Raw genomic sequence first — 21,339 nt, forward strand, 5'->3', positions numbered from 1 at the left:
CTCTTCCTCCCCCTCTTTCTCTCTTCCTCCCCCTCTTTCTCTCTTCCAATTAAAGAGGCGAGGGACTTCCCTGGTGGTCCAATGGTTGAGACTCCACGCTCCCAATGCAGGGGGCCGGGTTCGATCCCTGGTCAGGGAACTAGATCCCGTACGCTGCAACTAAGAGTTCGCATGATGCAACTAAAAAGATCCCGCATGCCACAACTGCAGATCCCACACACGGCGGCCATGAAGATCCCACGTGCCGCAACTCAGACATGGTGCAGCCAAATAAATAAATAAATACATAAATATTTTTTTAATTAAAAAATAAAGAGGCAAGAGACTGGTGTTGAATAGCATTTGGATCAAAAGTAGTGTACCATTTACAAAGCTGAGTATAGAGCTGGGCTCACAGAGAGGCTGATAACTTCTTATTTTGGTTGACTGAGTATTGTTGAAGGTCATTACCCTTCACTGAAATATGTGATTCTTACATGAGTTCTAGCTGCTTTATATAGTTCTCTCCTTTAGTCTTCCCAACAACCCTATGGGGTAGATACTATTATCTCTATTTTACAAATGAAGCATTTAACTAACTTGTCCATGGACTCAGAGCTACTAAGTGGGGAAGGCTGGATTTAAGCCCAGGTTTGTCTAAATCCAAAAGCCATGCTTAACTACCACATTATTTTCTCAGTCATGAACTTTTCATGTTACCTTTGTAAATCAAAGCACACTGAAACCTCATAAAATACTTTGGCAAGGAGTAACCATAGATTAAAAATAAATGATACTGCTTTCATAAGCTAAATCTTAGATTTATTGAAATGACAAACCAAACAAACTAATGAAATTGGGAATTATGTTATTTCTACAGAATCCTTATAAACCAAAGTGGGTGAAGATGAGGTACGGAGCATGGTATCTGAACACCAAGTTGTGGAAAAAGCAAAGAGCCGATGAGCCTTTGGTTGACCCCAAGGTCTTACATAAAGCTCAAGATGAGAATATGAAAAAGGAGCTATGGGAACAGGTATGTGTATATGCTGAGACTTGATCATCTGAGCTGAAGGTTGTCACAGTGCAAATGCCACCTCATATTGAAGTCAGTTCACAAGACATGGGTGCAATCGTGTGCTGGTAAGGGACACCATGATGACATGACTCTCTTGCTGGAAACACATGACTTTTGACTATTCTTGATTGAGTTCATTTGGAAAGTGAAATGGTCTTAAAGAACTGAATTACAATGATATAAACTTCAACATCCCAAATTTTAAATTCCAATAAATAAAAGGAAAAGCCAAATGAACGCATGAATACCCCTAAGATGTTGGGACTGGATCAAATCTTTTTTGATTATCATGCCCTTTGGAGTTAAGATCTAAAATTTGTGGATATATACTGAGTAGGAAAACACTCCCGTTTCTTCCTCTACCACTCTCAATTCTGGTCAGCAAATGTGTCGGGGATTTTTTCCCCACACCAAGCAATTCTCTAATTCCCTGACACCAGCTGGATGTCCTACAATTTTACTCAATTCTGATACCACCTACCTGGAGAGAGCATCAGATCCCACAGGTTAAGGGCTCAGTCCCACAAAACTGCCCCCACTGCAAATGCCAGTCTCAAGTCCAGGTTGTCACCTGTGCTTCTGACTGACTGGCTATAAATCAGAGGTTCACACGACACCCTCCTTGAGTCTGATCATCTGCTAGAACAGCTCACAGAACTCAGGAAAACAGTTTACTTCCAATCTAGTAAGATTACCAGTTTATTATAAAGAGGTACACTCCGGAGCAACCAGATGGAGGAGATGCATAGGGTAAGGCACGTGGGGAGGGGCTTGGAGCTTCCTTGCCTTCTCCAGGTACCTTTACATGTTCACCGACTTGGAAGCTCTCCAAACCCCCTCCTTTGGGTTTGTATAGAGGCTTCATTACATTGGTGTCATTGATTACATCATTGGCCATTAGTGATTAATTCAACCTCCAGCTGAAAGTGCCAACCCTCTAATCATGTGGTTGGTTTCCCTGGCAACCAGCCCCCATCTAGTAGGTATCTAGGGGCTTTCCAAAAAACACGTCATTAAGATAAATTGCAATGTGGTTGAAAGGGGCTTGTTATGAATAAGGAAAGACTCTCACCGTTGTGGCTCTCATCACTTAGGAAATTCCAAGGGTTTTAAGGCCTCTGTGCCAGGAATGGGAAGAAGACCCAATATCTGTCTCTTATTATAAATCACAGTATCATAATTATTAATCTCAAATAGATTAGATTCCGGACATCCTAGGTCAATAATGATCTAATTGATAAAATGTGTTGCTTATCCTTGATACAAGGGTAAGAAAAAGAACAGAGAAAGGAGAGAAGGTTGGCTATCTTTCGAAAGCCTTTGTATGCATCAACTTCTGAATGTCATTTACACACATATTCCTAAATGAGAAGGAAGTCGTTTAAAATAACATACTTGATAAATGGCTACGTGCTTTTAATTAGGACAAATAATGAAATCAAGCTTCTGACAGCTGACCGGTTTTTTAAAGTGTGGACCCTCTTTTAGGAGGAGTTACTTGCAGACCTTCATGGAACAGCTGCCTTTAAGGATTTCATTCTGCGCAGGGGCTACAGGATGCCGAGTGTGAGTAAAGGGCCGGAAAGACCTCAGAAAGACCTGCTGAGGGGCTCACAGTTGTTGATGGGAAGGGGTCAGCACCCTGACAAAATCAAAATACTTCTTCTACAGGGACACACCAGGACTCAGCCCTGGGAGAAGGGGTGTGCTTTCCCCAGACGGGGGCCCACAGATGGGCTTTGGCGTCCTGCTCTTTTCAGGAGCAGACAGGAGCCTGTTTGGCTCCTGCTGTCTCTCTGCTGACTCACCTTCCTTGGGTTTGGCCTTAACGGGGCCAAAGTGAAAGGGATCCATGTGCAGGGCGTGAGCCTGCTACTAAAACAATGAATTCTCCAGGAAGTGTCCAGTCTCCTTCACTTCTACTTCCAAGGAGCCATGCTGGGGTCAGGACGAAGTGGAGCTGGGAGTGGAGCTGGGACTATTATTGTGCTATTTGTGGGGTACATGAGGACGCAGACTAGGGCCAAAGGTCACTTCCCGGACAGCCCTGCAGCCTCTTCTTTTTTCCACTTTGTCTTTCCCTCTCCCTGAGCTTGTAGTGCTGGTCGTCCCCCCACCTCCCACGTGGAGGGCTCCCCCGGGAGGCCACAGATAACAAGAGTGGGGTGGGAGGCTGGCAGAGCAGACCGTTTAGCAGGAGGGCCTGCAGCCTGGAGATCTGTCCCCAGAGCAGCCCTGTCACCATGGCAGGAAGCCAGCTGGGCCTGGGGCCCAAGTCGTGGCTGATAAGTTCTGTGTTTGTCCAGAGTCCCCTGTGCTCACGGCCCGTGGAGTCCTTAGGAGGACATGCAGCCAGATGGTAGAAGTTCCTGGAACTAGGATACTGGATTTCTTTTTTTCTAAGAGCGATAAAACTAACAACAGCTTACACTTACTGGCAAATAGATATATTGACCAATCTCAGATCCAGACTTGTTCAAAGTTAAATCAGGTGATGTGAAGGGAAAGTCTAGAGTACGATAATAGACTAATGGGCTAGAAGATTCCATTCTAGAACTAGGATGAAATCTCTCCAATAGCTTTGAGCATCAACAGTGGGCCTACATAAGTATATTTTATAGACTTAGATATAAGTATATATCTTATATATAAGATACTTATATATAAGATATAGTTAATATACTTACACATATTTTTGTACTTATGTATTTAGTCACTGCCTCATCTGCATATATGGCCTACATAAGTATATTTTATATATTTATATGTATAATATATTAAATATGCTTATATATTTTATATAACATAATTGTATGTATGATTATATATTTATATAATACACACAAAATTATACTTAAGCATAAATATAATTATGTGATATATATGTGTATTTACACACACACATACACACACACACACACACAGACATATATATTCTTCTTGCCAAGGAGATATACGTATATACATATATATCCCTGTTTGCTCTTGACGTTATAGTGACTCATAGTTTTTTCTTTAGTGGCAAAAGAGGATGCTTTATTTATTTTGATTTGTCCCCTGTTGGTTTAATCCATTCTGCTGCTGAACATTTAGTTCAATTTTGGGCAAAAGGAAGCATGCCTGACTCACTAGTTACTCTTTTAGCTGCATCAACTAAAGAGAGGTGATGCCCCTGGGTATGGCTGAGTCCCCTGAGAACACCTGTCACTCAAAACCCTGGAATATTTTCTCCCTTTATTCTTACATCCTATATCCTCTATTTTATCAGTAGGATTTCAACTAAAAGAGAGGGGGGAATCTATTATGGTAAATTATCTATCTATCTATATATAAAATCATTACTTATTTAAATTTATATGTGAGCATTCATTCTCTTTTTACTCCCTTAAATGTCTATGTACACCTTGTATACATACATGTTTATGTATGTTACGTGAGCATACATACTTAACATACACATTCCAGTATCTGCTGCTGGATTAACTGCTCTGTGCATTACCTACAGCTTCATTCCCTCGGCTACACAGAAGCCCCAGGCCTTTAATAGCAGAGATGAGCAGCACAAGGCTGTGCCGAGCTGGCCCGGGCTGGACTTGGCCACAGAAAAAGTGTGAATTATATCTAGATATTTCTGATGGTGTGCAACTACTTTCCAAAGTCCACCATCTCGCATGGTCTATCATCGACATCAGATTTTGGGTCCTATCAGGATATACATCAGAGTGTGAGACTGTGAATTCGGGTATGGTAGTGGTTGTGACTAGACTGTACAATTTTCGTTTGCCAATTTAAAGGAGTTTCTCTCATCTTTTTTTTTTTTTTTAGTTCCTTGAGAAGATGTGTATGAGGAAGGAATGTAAATGTGAATGTAACAAGACTTCTGTAAAATAACTCAAGCATGGAAGAATCTTGGGAAGATGATTAGACAGATTTCATTTACTATATACTTGGCTATTTCTCTCTCTCTTTAAACATTAAACAAAATTTATAATGAATGTCCCACCATAGTTGTACAATTTTGACTTGGCAACATTCATAAAATTTATAACTAATACAAACATTTCAGAATAGTCTTCTGCTTCAGTTAATCAATATTTTATATATTTTATCAACCGTGAGATCAATTTCATATTTGGTATTCTAACATTTTGATAGCATTGTCAATATTACATAGTTGTATCAACTATTTGTAAAAATAAATAAAACCATAAAAAAGCAGAATTGCTTTATTTCATTTTCCCAGAGTATTATTTTCCCTGGTTTTGAGTGAATAGCTCCTTTACTCTTTCTTTACAATATAATTTTCTTTCATTTTGAATTAAGCTTACTGAGGGTTTTTTGGCATGTTAATCTTGATAATAAATGTGTACCTATAATATAATGTCATGGGTCATAAAGTTTAATGGAAACTCAAGATGACATATTTTTACATTAAATTTTTAAAACTTATTTTATTTAACATGTTAATGCTCATGTTAGGAAAATTAGAAAATATAGACTAACAAAAAGAACGTAGAAAATACAAATACTTCCTATAGAGTCAGCAGTAACTACTCTTTACTCATTGGAATGCATCCTTCCAGATCTTTCCCTCTGAAATACCCTCTGGATAATTTAATCAAAGGAATTTATTTAAAGGATATTGGATCCCAAAGTTTTATCAGTTATAGTAGTTGTCTTCAAATACAGAATCTCTGGGTGATGGATGACCTTTCATCCTCTGGGTCTGTCATGATCCCATTTCAATAATCTGTAGGCTGTAAGTGAGTCTTTACTATACACTCTATGCATCTGGACACATTAGGGTGATGGAGTACATGACAGAAGCAATGAACGCATAGTGTCAGCCCATTGCTGTGAAATGAGTTTCAGTGTTGAGTGGGATACCGTGGTGGTGAATGAGCATGCAGGAAGTGTAGAAATGTTGGTGTGGGCAGAAGTTTGTTAAGCAGGAAAGCAAATCCAATTGCAGAATAGGTTGCTAGTCTAGTCAGGCCACTTTCCTCTGCCTCCCTTGCTGTTTCAACTTGTCATACATGCCTGCTTGGTAGCCCATGGGAGCCCCAAAGCCTGAGAGCCCAGAGGAGGCATCCAGTTCTACCAGGCAAGCTGGGGCAGGATTCTGACATTCAAGTGCTGAGCCAAGATGGTGTTGGCGGTGGTCTGGAGAGAATGCATTTCTTCCCCTGGACACATTGTTCCTGGCTTTGTTACATTCAAGCCTAATTCACATTAGGGACTCAAGTTTGGTTTTAATTACTGGACAATTATTCCACAGAAGCAGTAGCCAGGGCAGCCTTCGTGAGGGGAAATCCAAGTTGCTGAACCCACGTGGAGCCTGCATTTCTGCCTCCATGCCCACTTTGCCCATGAGATCACTGGGCAACATTGGAATTTCTGGAGAAGGAAGCGGGCTGGCATGCAGAGGATAGGTCAAACTTTTCACCTGATTATTGAGCGCTTCCTCTACAGTGGAGGGCTTTTGGTGGGTATTCACAAAGAACCAAATACTCCCATACTCTGGATCCATTCTGAGCGATCCCCTGTATACCTCTTCTCCCAAATCTCTTTGTCACTATCCCTGCATTCTTGATCCTTCCAAGTCTCTGGCTACTAAGCTAAGCCATCAGCTGCTGACCATTAGTTGGTGACATGCACCTCAGCCCATTTCTCCTTTCAGACAAAGTGGTCAACAGGATGAAATGCTTACATTTCTGTCTACTGGAAAATTCCCCTTCTCAGCTGCTCTTCAGGGCCACCCTTGAGTTGGGCTACAGTGTTGTGGCAGTCCACTTGTGGCTGCTGCCGTCATATAGTGGAGGTTGTCTGTTTCATCACCTGGACTAAGAGAACGTGTAGAGAATGTGTAGGCTGAGGAAGATGACAGGGTGGTAGGAGCGGGCACACCATGCAATTTGTTCTGTCTTCAATTCCTGGTCAAGCCCAGCCCTAAATAGAAAACTTTCACTTGATTACGAGAAGCAAAATAATTTGGTAATTACGTGTGTGGACTTTGGAGCAGGATGGCCTGGATTCAAACCAAGCTCTGCTACTTATTTGCTATATGACTATGGGGCAAGTTGCTTATCCTCTCTCTGCTTCAGTTTTCTCATCTAAAGTAAGGATAGTAGCAATCATAACAGTACTATCTCCCAGAATGGTGGTGGGGATTAAAGGGAATGTTACCAGTAAAGTGCTTAGAACACAGCCTGGCACTGTGCACACACACTAAATGTTAGCTGACTTTATGGCTTAGTGGATCAGATGACCTTGGTGGACGATGGGCACCAGTCGCTTGGTTACCTAAGGTCTCAGGATCAGGCTGCCGTATTAACTGGTGCCAAGCAACAAACGGAGATTGGTTTCTCCAAAGGAGAACAGTTACGTGCCACAGAGCTCCTGGCTCAGCTGCAAAGCCCTGGGGGCCTGTGCTCTGATTCGCCTTTCTGGACGTGCCGAAGCTCCATTCAGCAGCTCTCTGTGCCACAGGTGCTCTGAGCACGCTGGATACATTGGATCAGAGGGCAGAGATTTCGGGACCAGCTGAAAGCCTTCTCTTGCTTCAGGCTGCCCTCAGAGCCGGCAACCTCTCAGATTACTAAAGCAATGAGCTGAAACAGCACATCTAAATCTGGCCTCCAAAATCCAAAGAGAAGTGCAAGTGGCACATCGTTACATGTTATTTCCAACACCCAGACATAATAGATGTAAATAACCTCAAGAGCATAGGTGCTAACAAAAAGGTGTTAAAAACCAGGAAGAGATGAGGTTTTGAGTTCTGTTACCTTTGGTTTTGATATAATTTATTTTAATTGTAAGTCTATTTAAGTTTTAGTAATGACTGTGTTTGCCAACCAACTTGCTAAATTCCTGCAAATTTAACAGTTGGCTTTTGTGAGCTAGGATAAACTGCCTCTAGCACATGGGTAGCATTCAAGGCAGTGAGGGATGTTAGGGGTGAAGAATAAAGAGTTGGCTACCCCGGCCTCCTACCAGCCTATTTCCACAAAGGTCATTACAGAGTCCTCGCGCAAAGTGGGAAAATCCTCACCACAGAGGGAGTAGGGAGAACTTCTCTGACAAGGAAGGCTGCAGCGGTTTGGGTCTGCCGGGGAGCAAACGGCAAAAGGGTATTAGATGCTTGAGAGGTTTATTGGGGTGGGAGTGGCAGAACCGAGGGAGAGCCTTTAGATTCTGATGCGTGTGTGATCCCTGTGGAAGGACAGAGGGAGGAAAAGAAGATACGGTCTTGAACTGCAGCACAGTTCAAAGGAAGGTTTGGCCAGGCCAATGGGGAGACCTTAAGTCAAGGTCACCAAGAGGAGGAGTCGCACATTTTGCTAAAATGGGCCTGCCTTGGCACTTCTGCATGCTCTGTCGTTGGCTGGGAGCAGCCCAGGGGAGTATGGCCTCGGCGAGAGGGCGAAAGATCCAGAGGGGTAGCAGCTGGGTCCATCAGTCATTTGTGTTCCTTGCAACAGGAGATCTGAGCAGCATATTTTCATAGGGTTGGGAGTTTAGGGAACTTGAAGCCATCTGAACATTCCCATATGTTCACAGTTCAGCATTCAGGGTCTCGCTCTTTCCCAATCTATACTCTGTCTTCACCTACGAGATCTTACAAAGCTGTGAATTCAAATGATATTTTAATTCAGCAAATTAAAGGATCATTTTTTTTTCTTTTTCTTTCTCAGTTCAATAGCTGCAAGACATGAGATTACTTTAGACAATCCCAAGGACTTTTCTAATTTGGGAGATTTGTGTTTGTTTAAAAAAAGGTCCACAAATTATTTGATGCACCTGTCTTCAAAATGCAGGGCCTAACCCCTTTTCCCCTTGAATGTGGGCTGTACCTAGACTTGATTTTAAGGAACAGAATGTGGAAGAAGTGATGAGGTGTCATTCTGAAACTAAAGCATGAAAGACATTGTGGCTTCCTCGTTCTCACTTGAATCACTTGGGAGAGACTAGCTGCTGTGTTGTGAGGACACCCAAGCTGTCTATGGAAAGGCTCACATGGCAAGGAACTGAAGCCTTCTGCAAATAGCCATGTGAAAAGCCGTCTTGGAAGTGGATCCTTCAGCCCCCATTAAGCCTTCAGATGAGATTGCAACCACTGCTGACATCCTGACTGCAACCGTATGAATGATCCTGAGCCAGAACCACTCAGAGAAGATGCTTCTGAATTCCTAACCCATAAAAATGACTCTAATGTTGGTTGTTTTAAACCATTAAATTTACTGATTATTTGTTATGCAGCAATAGATAACTAATAGATTTTTGTGCCTGGAAGTGGGATGCTATAACAAGAATGTAAAATGTGAAAGGGAACAGGATTGAGAAGTGGGTTGAAACTGGAAGAACTTTGAAGAAACTGTTGGCAGAAGTCTCATAGACTGTGAAGAGGCTGTGGGTGAAGGCTGGCAGGAAAATGAGGTAAATGCAGTTGGAAATTGGGAGAAGTGGTCTCCTTGTTATGTAATAGCAGGAAGTTTATCCATACTGTCACCTGAAGTAACGTGGAAAGTAGAAAAACTACCTAATGAACTGGTGATGTAACTAAGGAGATTTTTATACAGAGTGTTGAAGGTACCGCCTGGTTTCTTGCTGCTTATAGTAAAATGCAAGAGGAGATCGATAAGCCAAAGGGACAGTTTAACCAAAAGCAACCAGGACTTGATGGTTTTGTAAACTCCTAGCCTCTCAGATGACAAATGATGTTTAAATTAAGAAATGATTTGTAGCAAAGATCAAATCCAAAAGAACACATCAAAGGACATGCCAGGAAAACATGGTCTAAAGATAAATCCAAGGATGTAATTGTTAAATCCCTTGTTAAGACCTCAGAAAGTTCAAAGGTGACGCTTCAGAGTACATTCAGGCAGACAAAAATGCTACTGAAATTTTTAAAAGTGTGCCTCACAGTTTTAGTCAAACAATAGAGCGTCTAAGGAAGTGGAGGACGTTGTTCTTCAGCACACTCTCAAGGTAGAGAAGGACTTATCTTCAAGATAGTTGTGGGGAATTCCCTGGCGGTCCAGTGGTTAGGACTCTGTGCTTCCACTGCCCGGGGCCCAGGTTCAATCCCTGGCTGGGGAGCTAAGATCCCGTAAGCTGCGGCCCCAAATAAAAGAGATTTGTGGTTTTGGCTCATGAATAGTGATGTGGACCGTCTAAGATTCACAGGAGACCTGCAAAGTTTTTTGAAGAACTATAGCGCAATAAACACTGCCAGCTTGGACTGAAATGGGGGTCGTCTAGAAAGGGGCTAAGTGTATTTTGCATTGAGAGCAAACTGTTACTGAAGTGAACGTAGGTCAGAATTCTTTCTCAACCTCCCCCTCCAAAGTCATGCCTGCACCACTCCTGCACCAACAGGCCAGCAGAGCTGCTGCAGATCATTCCCAGTTCCGGCACCTCACTGATAGCCATTATATCGCCCATCATTCATCATGTTATCTTCTTTGATTACTCATTAATGGTGTGTCTCCCTCACTAGAGTATAAGCTCATGAGGGCAGGGAAGGTATAGGTTTTTCCTAGTGTCCTGCAGAGTGCCTAGAGTCCTACATAGCTGGGGCTCAAACTATGCATTTATTGAATGAATGGATGAATATCAGGAATGGTGAAGCACCAAAAAAGAGGCAAATTTCCCGAAAAAAAATTTTTTAAGAATTGACAATTATCTTCTTGGGAGAGAGTTAGGTAGACTAGAAAAGGACATACCTAAGCAAAACTATGATGAGGGCAAAGTTTGAGGTGACCATTATCCCGTTTCTTGTCTTCTTCCTCTTTTCAGTATTATTCTTTAACTGCTTCCCGATCCCACCCACCTACCCAACCATGGCACTGTAAGTATTGGTAACTGTTAAAATGTGTCAAAAAGAAAGTTGATGTGTCGCCAATACCTTAGAGTGGATTTGCTTGATATTTTAAAATCTAGAGGGAGAACGAACCAAAGGAATGAATTTCTAAAGGAAGAATTTCCTACAGTGGGCTCCTGCCTCGGAGGGGTGGCGAGGGAAGCAGGGCTTCTCCAGTCCTCCACACCAGAATGTACAGTGCCACCTGCTCTGCTCACATAGAAAGTAGGTTCTATGTTTTTGCTCATGCTGCAGGAAAAAAATGGGCTAAGTCATAAAAAAATACAACAGACCAAAATCATTTCTTAAATGGTCAAGGTCACCAATAAAAAAAAATTAAAACAAGGTATCAATTTTTGTCTATCAAATCGGCAAAGATTTTTTTTAAGACAAAACTAATATTGGCAAAAATGCTAAGAAAAAGGTGCATATATTCAACTTGTGAAAGTGGGAAAAGATACAGACTTTTTGTAGGGCAATTTGGCTATCCAAAGCCTTAAAAAAAAACAAACAGAATAAATAAGCAACTTTGTGTGTGTGTGTGTGTACATATGTACAGATGTATATAGCCTTTGACACAACAATTCAATTTCTGGGAATTTTGAGTGAGTAGAGGCCAGGGAGGCTGCTAAACATCCCATAATGCACAGGCACCTCCTCACAACAAAGAATAATCCTGTCTAAAATATCAATAGTGCTGAGGTTGAAAAAGTCGGCCCTATAGCATGTGATCCAAGAGAAGGCAAGGAGGAAGCACAATGCCTTTTATAACCTAGTCTTGGAAATCACACATCACCACTTCTGCCATATTCTATTCATTAGAAGTAAGTGGCTAAGTACAGCCCACCTTCAAGAAGAGGAGAACTGAACTCCTCCAAATTTCCTTCGAAGGGAAGAATATCAAATAATTTGTGGCCATAGTATAAGACCAGGGCAGCCTGTCTTTTAGCCACAAATTATTTATGTTGCTCTCATATGCAAAATACACTTATCCCCTTTCTAGACAACCCCCATTTTAGTCCAAGCTGGCAGTGTTTATTGCACTATAGTTCTTCAAAAAACCTTGCAGGTTTCCTGGAATCTTAGACGGTCCACATCATTATTCAAGAGCCAAATCCACAAATCTCTCTTTTTTTTTTTGGCCACACTGTGCAACTTGCGAGATATTAGTTTCTTACCTTTTAGTCGCCAATATGTATTTAAGATTTAATTACATTGCTGTGTGTAGATCAAGGTCATTGTCGTAACCACTTCATAGCATTTCATCGGCATCCACCATAGTTTACTTATTATTTGCCCACAATGGGCAGCCAGGTGGCCTTGAACTTACGGTTATCCCAAATAACACTATGTGCCCCCTTACAGTCTTGTGCAATCTCTTGGCCATACATGTTCAGGAGGGGGATTGCTGGGTCATGGGGTATACGCATACTTAATTTCACAAAATTCTTCCAGATTGTTTGTACCGGTTTACTCTCCCATCAGCAGCATTGCATCTCTCTAATATTTGCCTTTCTGGTGGATGTAAAATGGTGTAACATCTTTGTTTTAATTTGCATTTATCTAACTACCAATGAATTTGAGCATTTTTGCATCTCTTGCTAGTCATTCATTTATTCAACCAAAAATTACCCTGAGTGCCTATTATGTTCCAGGCACTGGGGAGAAGCATCCCTTGTTCATTTTATACTGGCTCTCGTGTCAGGTTTTGTGGGTTTTTTTGGATCAGTTTGTATGAGTTCATCCTATAGCTACATATTGGTGCCTTGTCAGTTTTAACAACATGAAAATCTGTTCCCCATCTGGATCTACCTGCTAACTTTGTCTATGGCAGCCTCACTGACGAGATAGCCTTATTTGATGAAGCCAAGAAATTTTTTGGCCTCTTACATTATGCAATATCACAATGACAGTCTCTTGGATTTTGTTCTGTTAGTAGTAGTCTGACCATTTACATTCAGGACTTCATTCTATCCTCAGTCTACCATTTTACGTGGTACAAAGTAGTAATCTAACTTTATTCTTCTCTACATAGTGAACTTGTTCTCCTGACACAGATTTTCCTTTGCTCTAAAGGTTTCATCATTCAGCGTAAGAGATCTCAGCCTGGAGTCTATTCTGGAACTAAGATGAGTCAGAGGTTTGCAAACAGTTGCACTTAGAAAATGTCCCTATGAAATATGAAACTGGGCAGCTCCAATGTGACTGCTTTGCAGAAGGTTTGACTTGTGGTTAACATTATGTGGAGTAGCAGAAGCCAGAGGCTTGACAGAAACAGACAGGTGCTGGTGGTGAGTACATCTCCCTAATGAGGTGAGGGCTTGCAGAGAGAGGAATTACAAACCGAGAGCAAGGCTGAAATTCACCATAAATGTTGGAATACTACCAGAGGGATACGCTGGTATCACAATTCGGATTTGCACACTCACTTCTAAAATGTATGCTTTGAAATTTGGACATGGTTTAAAAGCATTAGGATTCAATGTAGCTAGAGTTTCAAGCAGGAGTCCTGGGAGGTCAGAACACTGGGTTCAAATCCCAGCTTGGTCACTCACCAGCTGTATGACCTTGGGCAGATTACTCCTCTCAGGGATTTAACATGAGATAATCCTCATAAAGCACTTAGTTTAGGGCCAGTATATATTCGGTATTCAATGAACAAAGACAATAAAAAGGCCTATTACATAACAAACTTTGTATTCTGGGGAATACAAAGAATAAACAAACTCTGGCCCTCAAGGGATTTATGATCTAATATGGGGATGAGATAAACGACAAAAGTAATTATACCATAAGAGAAAACCTTGTATTTTTCTCTAACAGAGTTACAGTACATGATCAGAGTTCAAAGAAAAGAATGGCATATCAGTTTGAGGGCTGGGGGCTAAGAGTGGGATTGGGGGCTAGGGAAAAGTTCATGGAAGGAAGTGGGTTTTGGGAAACGTCTAAACCAATGAGAGAAGGCTCCCGCGGGAGAGTCCCCGTTTGGCTGGAGTTCAGGTGAACGATAAGAGAAAGGCCTGGAGAGGTTGTTGGGGTGTGTCAGGGAGACCTTGAAGGCTAAAATGGGGTTGGATTTAGTCTGGTAGACAGAGGAGATGCCCAACCCCAGGCTGTGCTTTTAGGAGGATTAAATCAGGAGTGGTTGCAGACCGGATCACAGCCAGAGGGGAGGGAGTTGCGGGAGGATGGTAAGGTCTGGACAGGTGAGGTGGGGTGTGAACGGAGGCGCGGTCACTGGGAAAGGCAGGAAGGGAGCGACGCCACCGGCTTGTGATGGAAGGACCCACAGGACTTCCCAAGGCAACTTCTTCCCCTAGCGGCCATTTCCTTCCTACCTGCTCTGCTTTCCTTAAAAGCTCACCTGGGCTTCCCTGGTGACGCAGTGGTTGAGAGTCCGCCTGCCAATGAAGGGGACACGGGTTCGTGCCCTGGTCCGGGAAGATCCCACATGCCGCGGAGCGGCTGGGCCCGTGAGCCATGGCCGCTGAGCATGCGCGTCTGGAGCCTGTGCTCCGCGACGAGAGAGGCCGCAACAGTGAGAGGCCCGCGTACCGCAAAAAAACCCAAAACAACAACAACAACAACAAAAAAACTCACCTGGATTTCCTTTCTCTCACTCAGCTGATAGCTAACCTCACTCATGGGCCCCTGTGTATCTCAAAATGTTTCTTTTGTGCCTTCTTTGCTTTTCCACGCCTGTTTCCTCCCCTCCGTTCCTCCGACTCCGCCCCTTCTAATGGTGTTCTTGACTTCCGCCTTCCCGCGGAATCCCCGTCCAGGATTTCGCGTCCTCCTCACATCTTCCTCCAGGTCTCGGCTGGCTCTCTCCTGCCGACGAACTGAACAAACGTGCCCACGTGTCTCTCCGTCTGAAAGAGCTTCCCTTAGGCCTTGTTCTCTTCTCAAGCGACACTTCGATTCCTCTCCTCCCCTTGGCCTCCAAGTTTCTCTGGAGAGGGCTCCCTCCACGTCGGCCTTCTTCACAGCTTTCACCACGTTCACCGCTCAGCCTTCCGAAGCGAGCTCCCATCCCACAAACACTGCAGAGTCACCAAGGACTCCCACTGCTTTCTGTACCTGACTTTGCAAACAAGACTCGAGCCCGGGGCACGTTGGAACGATTTGTTTTACCAGAGGAGCCATTTTAGTAATCATTCCAGCTGTAGTCTTAGCAGTTGATGTGGGAGCGTGTAGGTCAAGGGAAAGGCTCACCCTGCAGATACAAACATGGGAACCGTTAGCTTGAAGTTGGTGTGTAAAGCCATCAGATCAGCAGAGGAGTGAATTTAGAAAGAAATGTGTATAATTCTTAGTTCCCAGATTGTTGTTGTTGTTTTGTGAGGATCAAATTAAATGCATACATTAAACACCTGGCACGCCGACAGCACTTAACAAAGACGGTTGCAATTTTTTTTTTTTTTTTTTTTTTTTTTTTTTGCGGTACGCGGACCCCTCACTGTTGTGGCCTCTCCAGTTGCGGAGCACAGGCTCCGGACGCGCAGGCTCAGCGGCCATGGCTCATGGGCCCAGCCACTCCGCGGCATGTGGGATCTTCCCGGACTGGGGCACGAACCGGCGCCCCCTGCATGGGCAGGCGGACTCTCAACCACTGCGCCACCAGGGAAGCCCGCAATTTTTTATTAATAACCCATCCGGAGGAGCCTGCGTCTGCACAACATGCAGTCCAGTAAGGAGGGCGCGCACTTTGCGACAACCACGCACCCTCAGCAATGACTGGAGGCGGTTAAGGTGATTGGCATTTACAGACGGATGGATCTCAGTCCAATCCTTTCCTTTTACAGGCGGGGAGGCGGAGGCTTGGGGACGTTAAGCGCAGCTAACTGGTGGAGGAATGGAGCTTCCAACGCGCCGGCTGTATGGGTCTACCCACCCGGCCCGGTTGCCTCTCCCGCCCCGCCTCCGCTCTCGCCGCAACCTCGCGTGTCGCAGATGCACGTCGGCCTCTTCAGCGTCTAAGTGCCAGAAGCTCGGGCCGCACTGCTACTGATTGTCTGTGGGGAGGAGGCGCCGAGGTGGCCGGCGCTGTCCCAGGCAGGGCTGCACCTGAGCTGCAGCCGGAACAGGAAAAGAAGGCGGCGGGTTTGCGCACGGGAGCCGTGCGCCCTTGGACCCTTCACGCGCGTGGGACGCACTTGGAACCCTGCGCCGGGTGCTCCCCGCCGCCGGCGACTGGCGGGGTCGAGAAGGGAAAATGTTGGAGAAGGAGGGCGCTCGCGTGTCCGCCTTGCCAGAACCAGGGGCTGCAGCCCCGGGGCGGGGAATGGGGCGGGGCTGGGAAAGTTGAGTTTTGGTCGCGGAGGGCTGGGCCCCGCGCGGGAGCGCCCGCCACCGGGGACCGTAAAAGGCTGCAGCGGGCTGGGTAGGTGTGGCTCTGCCTGCGTGACCCGAGCCCCCGTCTCGGTCGCCGTCGTCTCGCGCAGCTGCGGCCTCTCAGTCATGGGCGCCGTCTGGTCCGCCCTGCTGGTCGGAGGGGGTCTGGCCGGAGCGCTTTTCGTTTGGCTGCTGCGGGACACGGGAAAGGAGGGGGATGCGGAGCAGGGGAAGGACGCCTCTCCAGGGGAGGCTGCGGCTCCGGGAGGCGATCAGGGTGGTGGCGGCGGACTGAGCCCTGGACCTTCTAGGCGGGAGCTGGTCACCAAACCAGGTATTCTTCCTCCCTGTGTCTCGAGGGCGTATTTGCCGGGGGGCTCTGAAGTTACCCGCGGGAGGGGGCAGGGGGCGGAAATCCACCTGGAGGTTTCCCGAGGACTAGCTTCTCCTAGCCCGGGCAGGACCCTCCCCGCGGCTCGCGTTTTCCCCGGCTGGTGCGCACGCGCCGGGTGGGGTTCTCGCCCTACACCGAGGCCCTGGGGATGCCCAGGCGGTTTGTCCCAGGTCCGCGCCCCGCTGAGTCGCTGCCTTCGGCGCCCGCCCCTGAGGACCTACCCCTGCTCCTCCAGCGGGGATGGGCTCCTCTGCTTGGCGGAGCTTGGTGCAGTGCGGGCGGCTGCAGCGGCGGCGCCCCTTCCGGGCCTTCGGAAAGGGGTGCTTAGAGTTCGGAGATCCCACGACCCTCTCCAATTTCTGTCCGAGCAGGGACACTGTCTCGGTCCCAATCCCATAGCCTCATGGCCTCCCATCCCTCACCCCACGGAAGAGCTGTGTTTGGGAACACTGGCTCAGCGAGCAGCCTCCCATGTCTGGACGCTTCTGTCGGGGAGGCAAAGTTCAGGTTGGACTCTGGCCCTGAAGGCTTGGGCTGAAGCCCTGAGGCTGCTCGATGGCCGCCCATTTCGGAGCTGTCGGCCCTCCCCCACGCTCACCCGAACAGTGCACGGTTGTCTGAAACCCCAGGGAAGAGACACTTAATTCTGCTCCGACGAGTACAATTGACATCTAGGTTTCCATCTCTATATTTTAGACCCTGTATACTAGGCAAAGTTATGAGCACTGGCAGAGAACCTTACCTTCCAGCGCCCTCCCTTGGCAAGCTGCCCATGCCTGGACTCCAGCCTAGTGGTGAAAATGACATCTGTAAACTTTAGTGGAGTGGCGTTCATGTGTAGCCACTTGAAAATCTGCCCCTGTGCCTCTCCTGCAGAGAGCTCATTTATCTTCTTTTCCTGAAAGCCTAACTCATGTTTCAGGTCGAAAGATTGGGGATTCAGAGTAATATTTGTTTACGTCTCACTTCCAACACCACCATTAAAAAGAGACAAAATTAAACAAGACCACCCTCTTCCCACCGTCATCTCCCCCAATCCGCATATGCTGATTGTATGGTTTTGGAGAATAAGATCTTGTAGGGCAGCGGTCCCCGACCTTTTTCGCACCAGGGACAGGTTTCGTGGAAGACAATTTTTGCACGGAAGGGGGCGGAGTGGGAGGGTGGTGCAGGCGGTGATGCGAGCGATGGGGAGCGGCAGAGGCAGCTTCGCTTGCTCCCCGCCTCTCACCTCCTGCTGTGCCGCGGGGGCCTAACAGGCAGAGGACTGACCTCTACCTACCGGTCTGGGCCGGGGGTTGGGGACCTCAGTTGTAGGGAGCTATTTGGACTATCAATGAGGTGGCCAAGAATGAAACTGAGTCTTGAGGGAGCTTGGATTGTGTAGTCTTAAGAAAAAATATTTTTATTTATTTATTTATTTTGGGCTGTGTTGGGTCTTCATTGCTTCGCGCGGGCTTCCTCTAGTTGCGGCGAGTGGGGGCTACTCTTCACTGCTGTGCGCGGGCTTCTCATTGCGGTGGCTTCTCTTGTTGCAGAGCACCGGCTCAGTAGTTGTGGCGCACGGGTTTAGTTGCTCCGCGGCATGTGGGATCTTCCCGGACCAGGGATCGAATCCGTGTCCCCTGCGTTGGCAGGCAGAGTCTTAACCACTGTGCCACCAGGGAAGTCCCAAGAAAATATATTTTTAAAGTATGCAGTGGGAGGGGATATAAGATGCCTGTGTTTTGTCGAAGAGGTTCCTGATGCACGTGGGGTGTGCAAGGCGAATCCAGCCGCCCTCCCCACCCTCATCCCCAACTCTTGCCCAGCCATGCACTGCTGTCCTTTGTATTCTCCCACAGTGACAGCTGCTGCTGACCTGCCCGCACCTGTGAGAGCCAATCCCTGACCTGCACGCAGTTCCTGGGAGTACAAGTGTACTCCTCTGGTTTGCAGGGTAACCGTGCAGCTCTTCGTCACACAGGCTGGACATTTTTCGATGATGGCAGCCAAACAACTCAACTTGGTGGCGTGCCAGTACGGCCTGGACTGCAGAGATCCAGGACCATGTCAGGGTTACACTTCTGCCTCTACAGCTTGCCACCTCGTTTACACTCTTGTGCTGGTATACTGACACTCCTGGATGTGTCTTTTATTACTGGATATGCCTGTATATTCTTAGAGCACAGTTGGGAACACACCAGGTAATTAAGTACTTGATTTTAATAGAGGCAAATTTTGTGAACTGCAGATAGATTAGTAGCCAAGTCTTTAAAAACTACAACTATTTCCTCAGCCTGACTGAACTTTTTTCTCACATGAACTGCACGACACTATTACACTTTTCCTTTTGTTTTTTAGAGCATCTTCAAGAAAGCAATGGATGTTTGGTTTCTACGACTAAAGGCCCTGGTGACCTGCAGGAAGCAGCACGGAGACTGCAGAGTCCTTCTGGAGAAGGCAGTAACCGTGACAATTCAAGAGCACATGTTCCCTCTGGACAATTTCCAGACACACAATCTCCAGCTACCTCTGAGACTGGTAACTCTAGAAGTTACTCTGACGTTTCAGGAAACGAAAGCCTTGGATCTCCTATAGGAGAATGGGGATTCCAAAAAGGCCAAGAGAAAACTGCTAAAACAGCTCCATGTCTGGCAGAGAAGCTGCCTTCTAGCAACCTGCTCCTGGACAGAGCGCAAGAAGGAGTGAGCCTCGCACAGTTGGACAGTCGGGCCCGGGCTGACCACGTGGACTGGGAGATGGTTTCCCGGCACGCATCCTGGGGCGATGTTGGTTTGGGTGGCAGTCTTGAGTCTCCAGTGTTAAGCTCTAAGCAGGACTATGACAGAAGCACTCTCGTGGAGGCAAGAGGTCAGGAAGTGGATGTGAAACCAAAAAGGGTAGGAGCAGTGTCTTCAGAGGCTCATCAGGTTAGTGTCAGCTTCCAGGTCCATTATATCACACGCGCTGGTGTGCAATGCCTTGCAGTAACTGGAGACCATGAGAGTCTTGGGAGGTGGAACACTTACATCCCACTCCAGTGTAGCAAGGACGGGCTCTGGTCTCGTTCTGTGCCCCTGCCAGCAGACACAGTGGTGGAATGGAAGTTCGTGGTAGTAGAGAATGGGGAAGTTACCCGTTGGGAAGAATGCAGCAATAGATCCTTAGAGACTGGCCATGAGGATAAAGTGGTTCACAAGTGGTGGGGGATTCACTGATTCAATTTGCAAAGTAGCGAAGAGGCTATAGAACATGGAAGAGGCTAAGGTTGTGGAGCACCCTGGATAATTTAAAATAAAGGAAGTGAAACTCCCAGTCTAGCCATCAGAGTTGTTTCAGATTTGCTAGTGGCTTTTGTCCAATGTGTAGATGATGCTTCCAGTGAGCGTGGACTTTTTTTCCTGTGGCACTGATGGATGGATTTATGCTGGTCCATCATTACTTTAGGGCTTGGTGGTCTTGAGGAGGGCTTGGCTAGACTTCAGATGTGCACTGGTCACGGAGCACAGAAACTAACCAGCTGCAGAGGGTTCAGGCTTGAGCCTTGGGTGATTCTTGAAGCAGGGGAGTAAAACACGCCTTATTCAAAAGGAGATTTTGTACTGGTGCAGCTGGAGAAATGCTCTCTTTAATCATACACACTTTATATTTAAAAATCGTTAACATCGTATGGAACTGTGATTAGAAAATATCTGGTCACTAGACGTGATTAGCCAGGATATAAGGTAATGCATTAAGACTTCCCAATGTTTTTTGCTTGATTTAACTTGCCATGTATGGTTTGAGGGTAGCAAGTATGTTTTTGTCTTAATGATCAACAGCTGGTGTACAAACAAGGGGCCTAATCAGAGCCTGTTAGCAGGAGCAGCCCAAGAGGAAAGAACAGGAAGGGGGACAGGGTATAGGCTGAGCAAGGGGGCCTGAATGACACCTCTTAGAGAGCTGGGAGCTACAGGCCCCGCCGGACTGCAGGGTGGGACACGCCCGTCGTTTCCTCACGGGCCTCCTGCAGGACTATCTCTCCCCACGGCCCCTCCTCTCACAGCAGCTCTGGGCTGACAGATGGACTGCCCCATAGCAATCATTTCACCCTCTTCCCTCTCCCTTCATGCTAGTAGGTAACAAAATTATAACAGGAGAGTGATACGGAAGTACATCTTTGCTCTGGGAAGAAATAAACATTTAAACTTTGCCATTATAACTGAAACAAATAATAAAACCTGAGTTTTAACATCTTTATCAAATGTCTGAATTATTTGTATAAATCTTAGTACCATAATAGCTTAGATGTAAAATAAAATACTAATATTGTCTCCACTAATGACACAGAAAAAAAGCAAACGTCAAGAGGCACAGAGTCTGTTCTTCTCCCTTTAGAGAAGGAAGTTTTAGAATATTTCTTTTAAAACTTTACCTTTGTTTGGAGGGATATTATACATGCCTGTATTTGAAAATTAATTCTATATTAAAACAACTTTTAATAAGTGTAACATCTATTGGCAAAACAGCGTTTAATCCTGGTTATAGATGGTCTTTGCTGAAAAGAGCCTAAACCCAACTGAAAATAGTGTTAGAAAGTGCTTTAAGAACTGTTTTGGGCTCATAGCACTTTTGTGTTAAATTCACATATATTTTCTACAGACTTCACAGTGAATTTTATATTCTACCAGTGAGGTCTTCAGAGGCATTCACCATTACCGTACAGAATGC

The 21,339-nt window shown here is 45.7% G+C and overlaps 2 protein-coding genes across 2 annotated transcripts in view; both read left to right on the top strand.

Annotated features, from left to right (window-relative positions):
- FAM47E (family with sequence similarity 47 member E) overlaps positions 1-6,906 on the top strand; it is a 31,870-nt gene extending 24,964 nt beyond the window's left edge. The window contains exons 6-8 of the mRNA XM_027087605.1: positions 860-1,015; positions 2,546-2,623; positions 4,883-6,906. Of these exons, the coding sequence (XP_026943406.1) occupies positions 860-1,015; positions 2,546-2,623; positions 4,883-4,948 (300 nt within the window). The 3' untranslated portion in view covers positions 4,949-6,906. The remainder of the gene's footprint in view (positions 1-859; positions 1,016-2,545; positions 2,624-4,882) is intronic.
- Positions 6,907-15,903: 8,997 nt separating this feature from the next.
- On the top strand, positions 15,904-20,868 carry STBD1 (starch binding domain 1). The gene is made up of 2 exons (XM_027087534.1): positions 15,904-16,587; positions 18,991-20,868. Exons 1-2 carry the CDS (start codon positions 16,380-16,382, stop codon positions 19,845-19,847), a joined length of 1,065 nt encoding a protein of 354 aa, XP_026943335.1. The 5' UTR covers positions 15,904-16,379; the 3' UTR covers positions 19,848-20,868.
- Positions 20,869-21,339: the final 471 nt, after the last annotated feature.

This window comes from Aethalodelphis obliquidens, unplaced genomic scaffold (genome assembly GCF_003676395.1).
Source record: "Aethalodelphis obliquidens isolate GAN/ISIS:26980383/991018 unplaced genomic scaffold, ASM367639v1 scaffold59, whole genome shotgun sequence".
Classification (NCBI taxonomy): domain Eukaryota; kingdom Metazoa; phylum Chordata; class Mammalia; order Artiodactyla; family Delphinidae; genus Aethalodelphis; species Aethalodelphis obliquidens.

What these genes read in the sequence shown, in the direction of transcription:
- STBD1 (XM_027087534.1), top strand. Translation starts at nt 16,380, where the DNA reads ATGGGCGCCGTCTGGTCCGCCCTGCTGGTCGGAGGGGGTCTGGCCGGA. An exon ending in GGAGCTGGTCACCAAACCAG is followed by an intron (nt 16,588 to 18,990) that starts GTATTCTTCCTC and finishes TTTGTTTTTTAG; the next exon opens with AGCATCTTCAAGAAAGCAAT.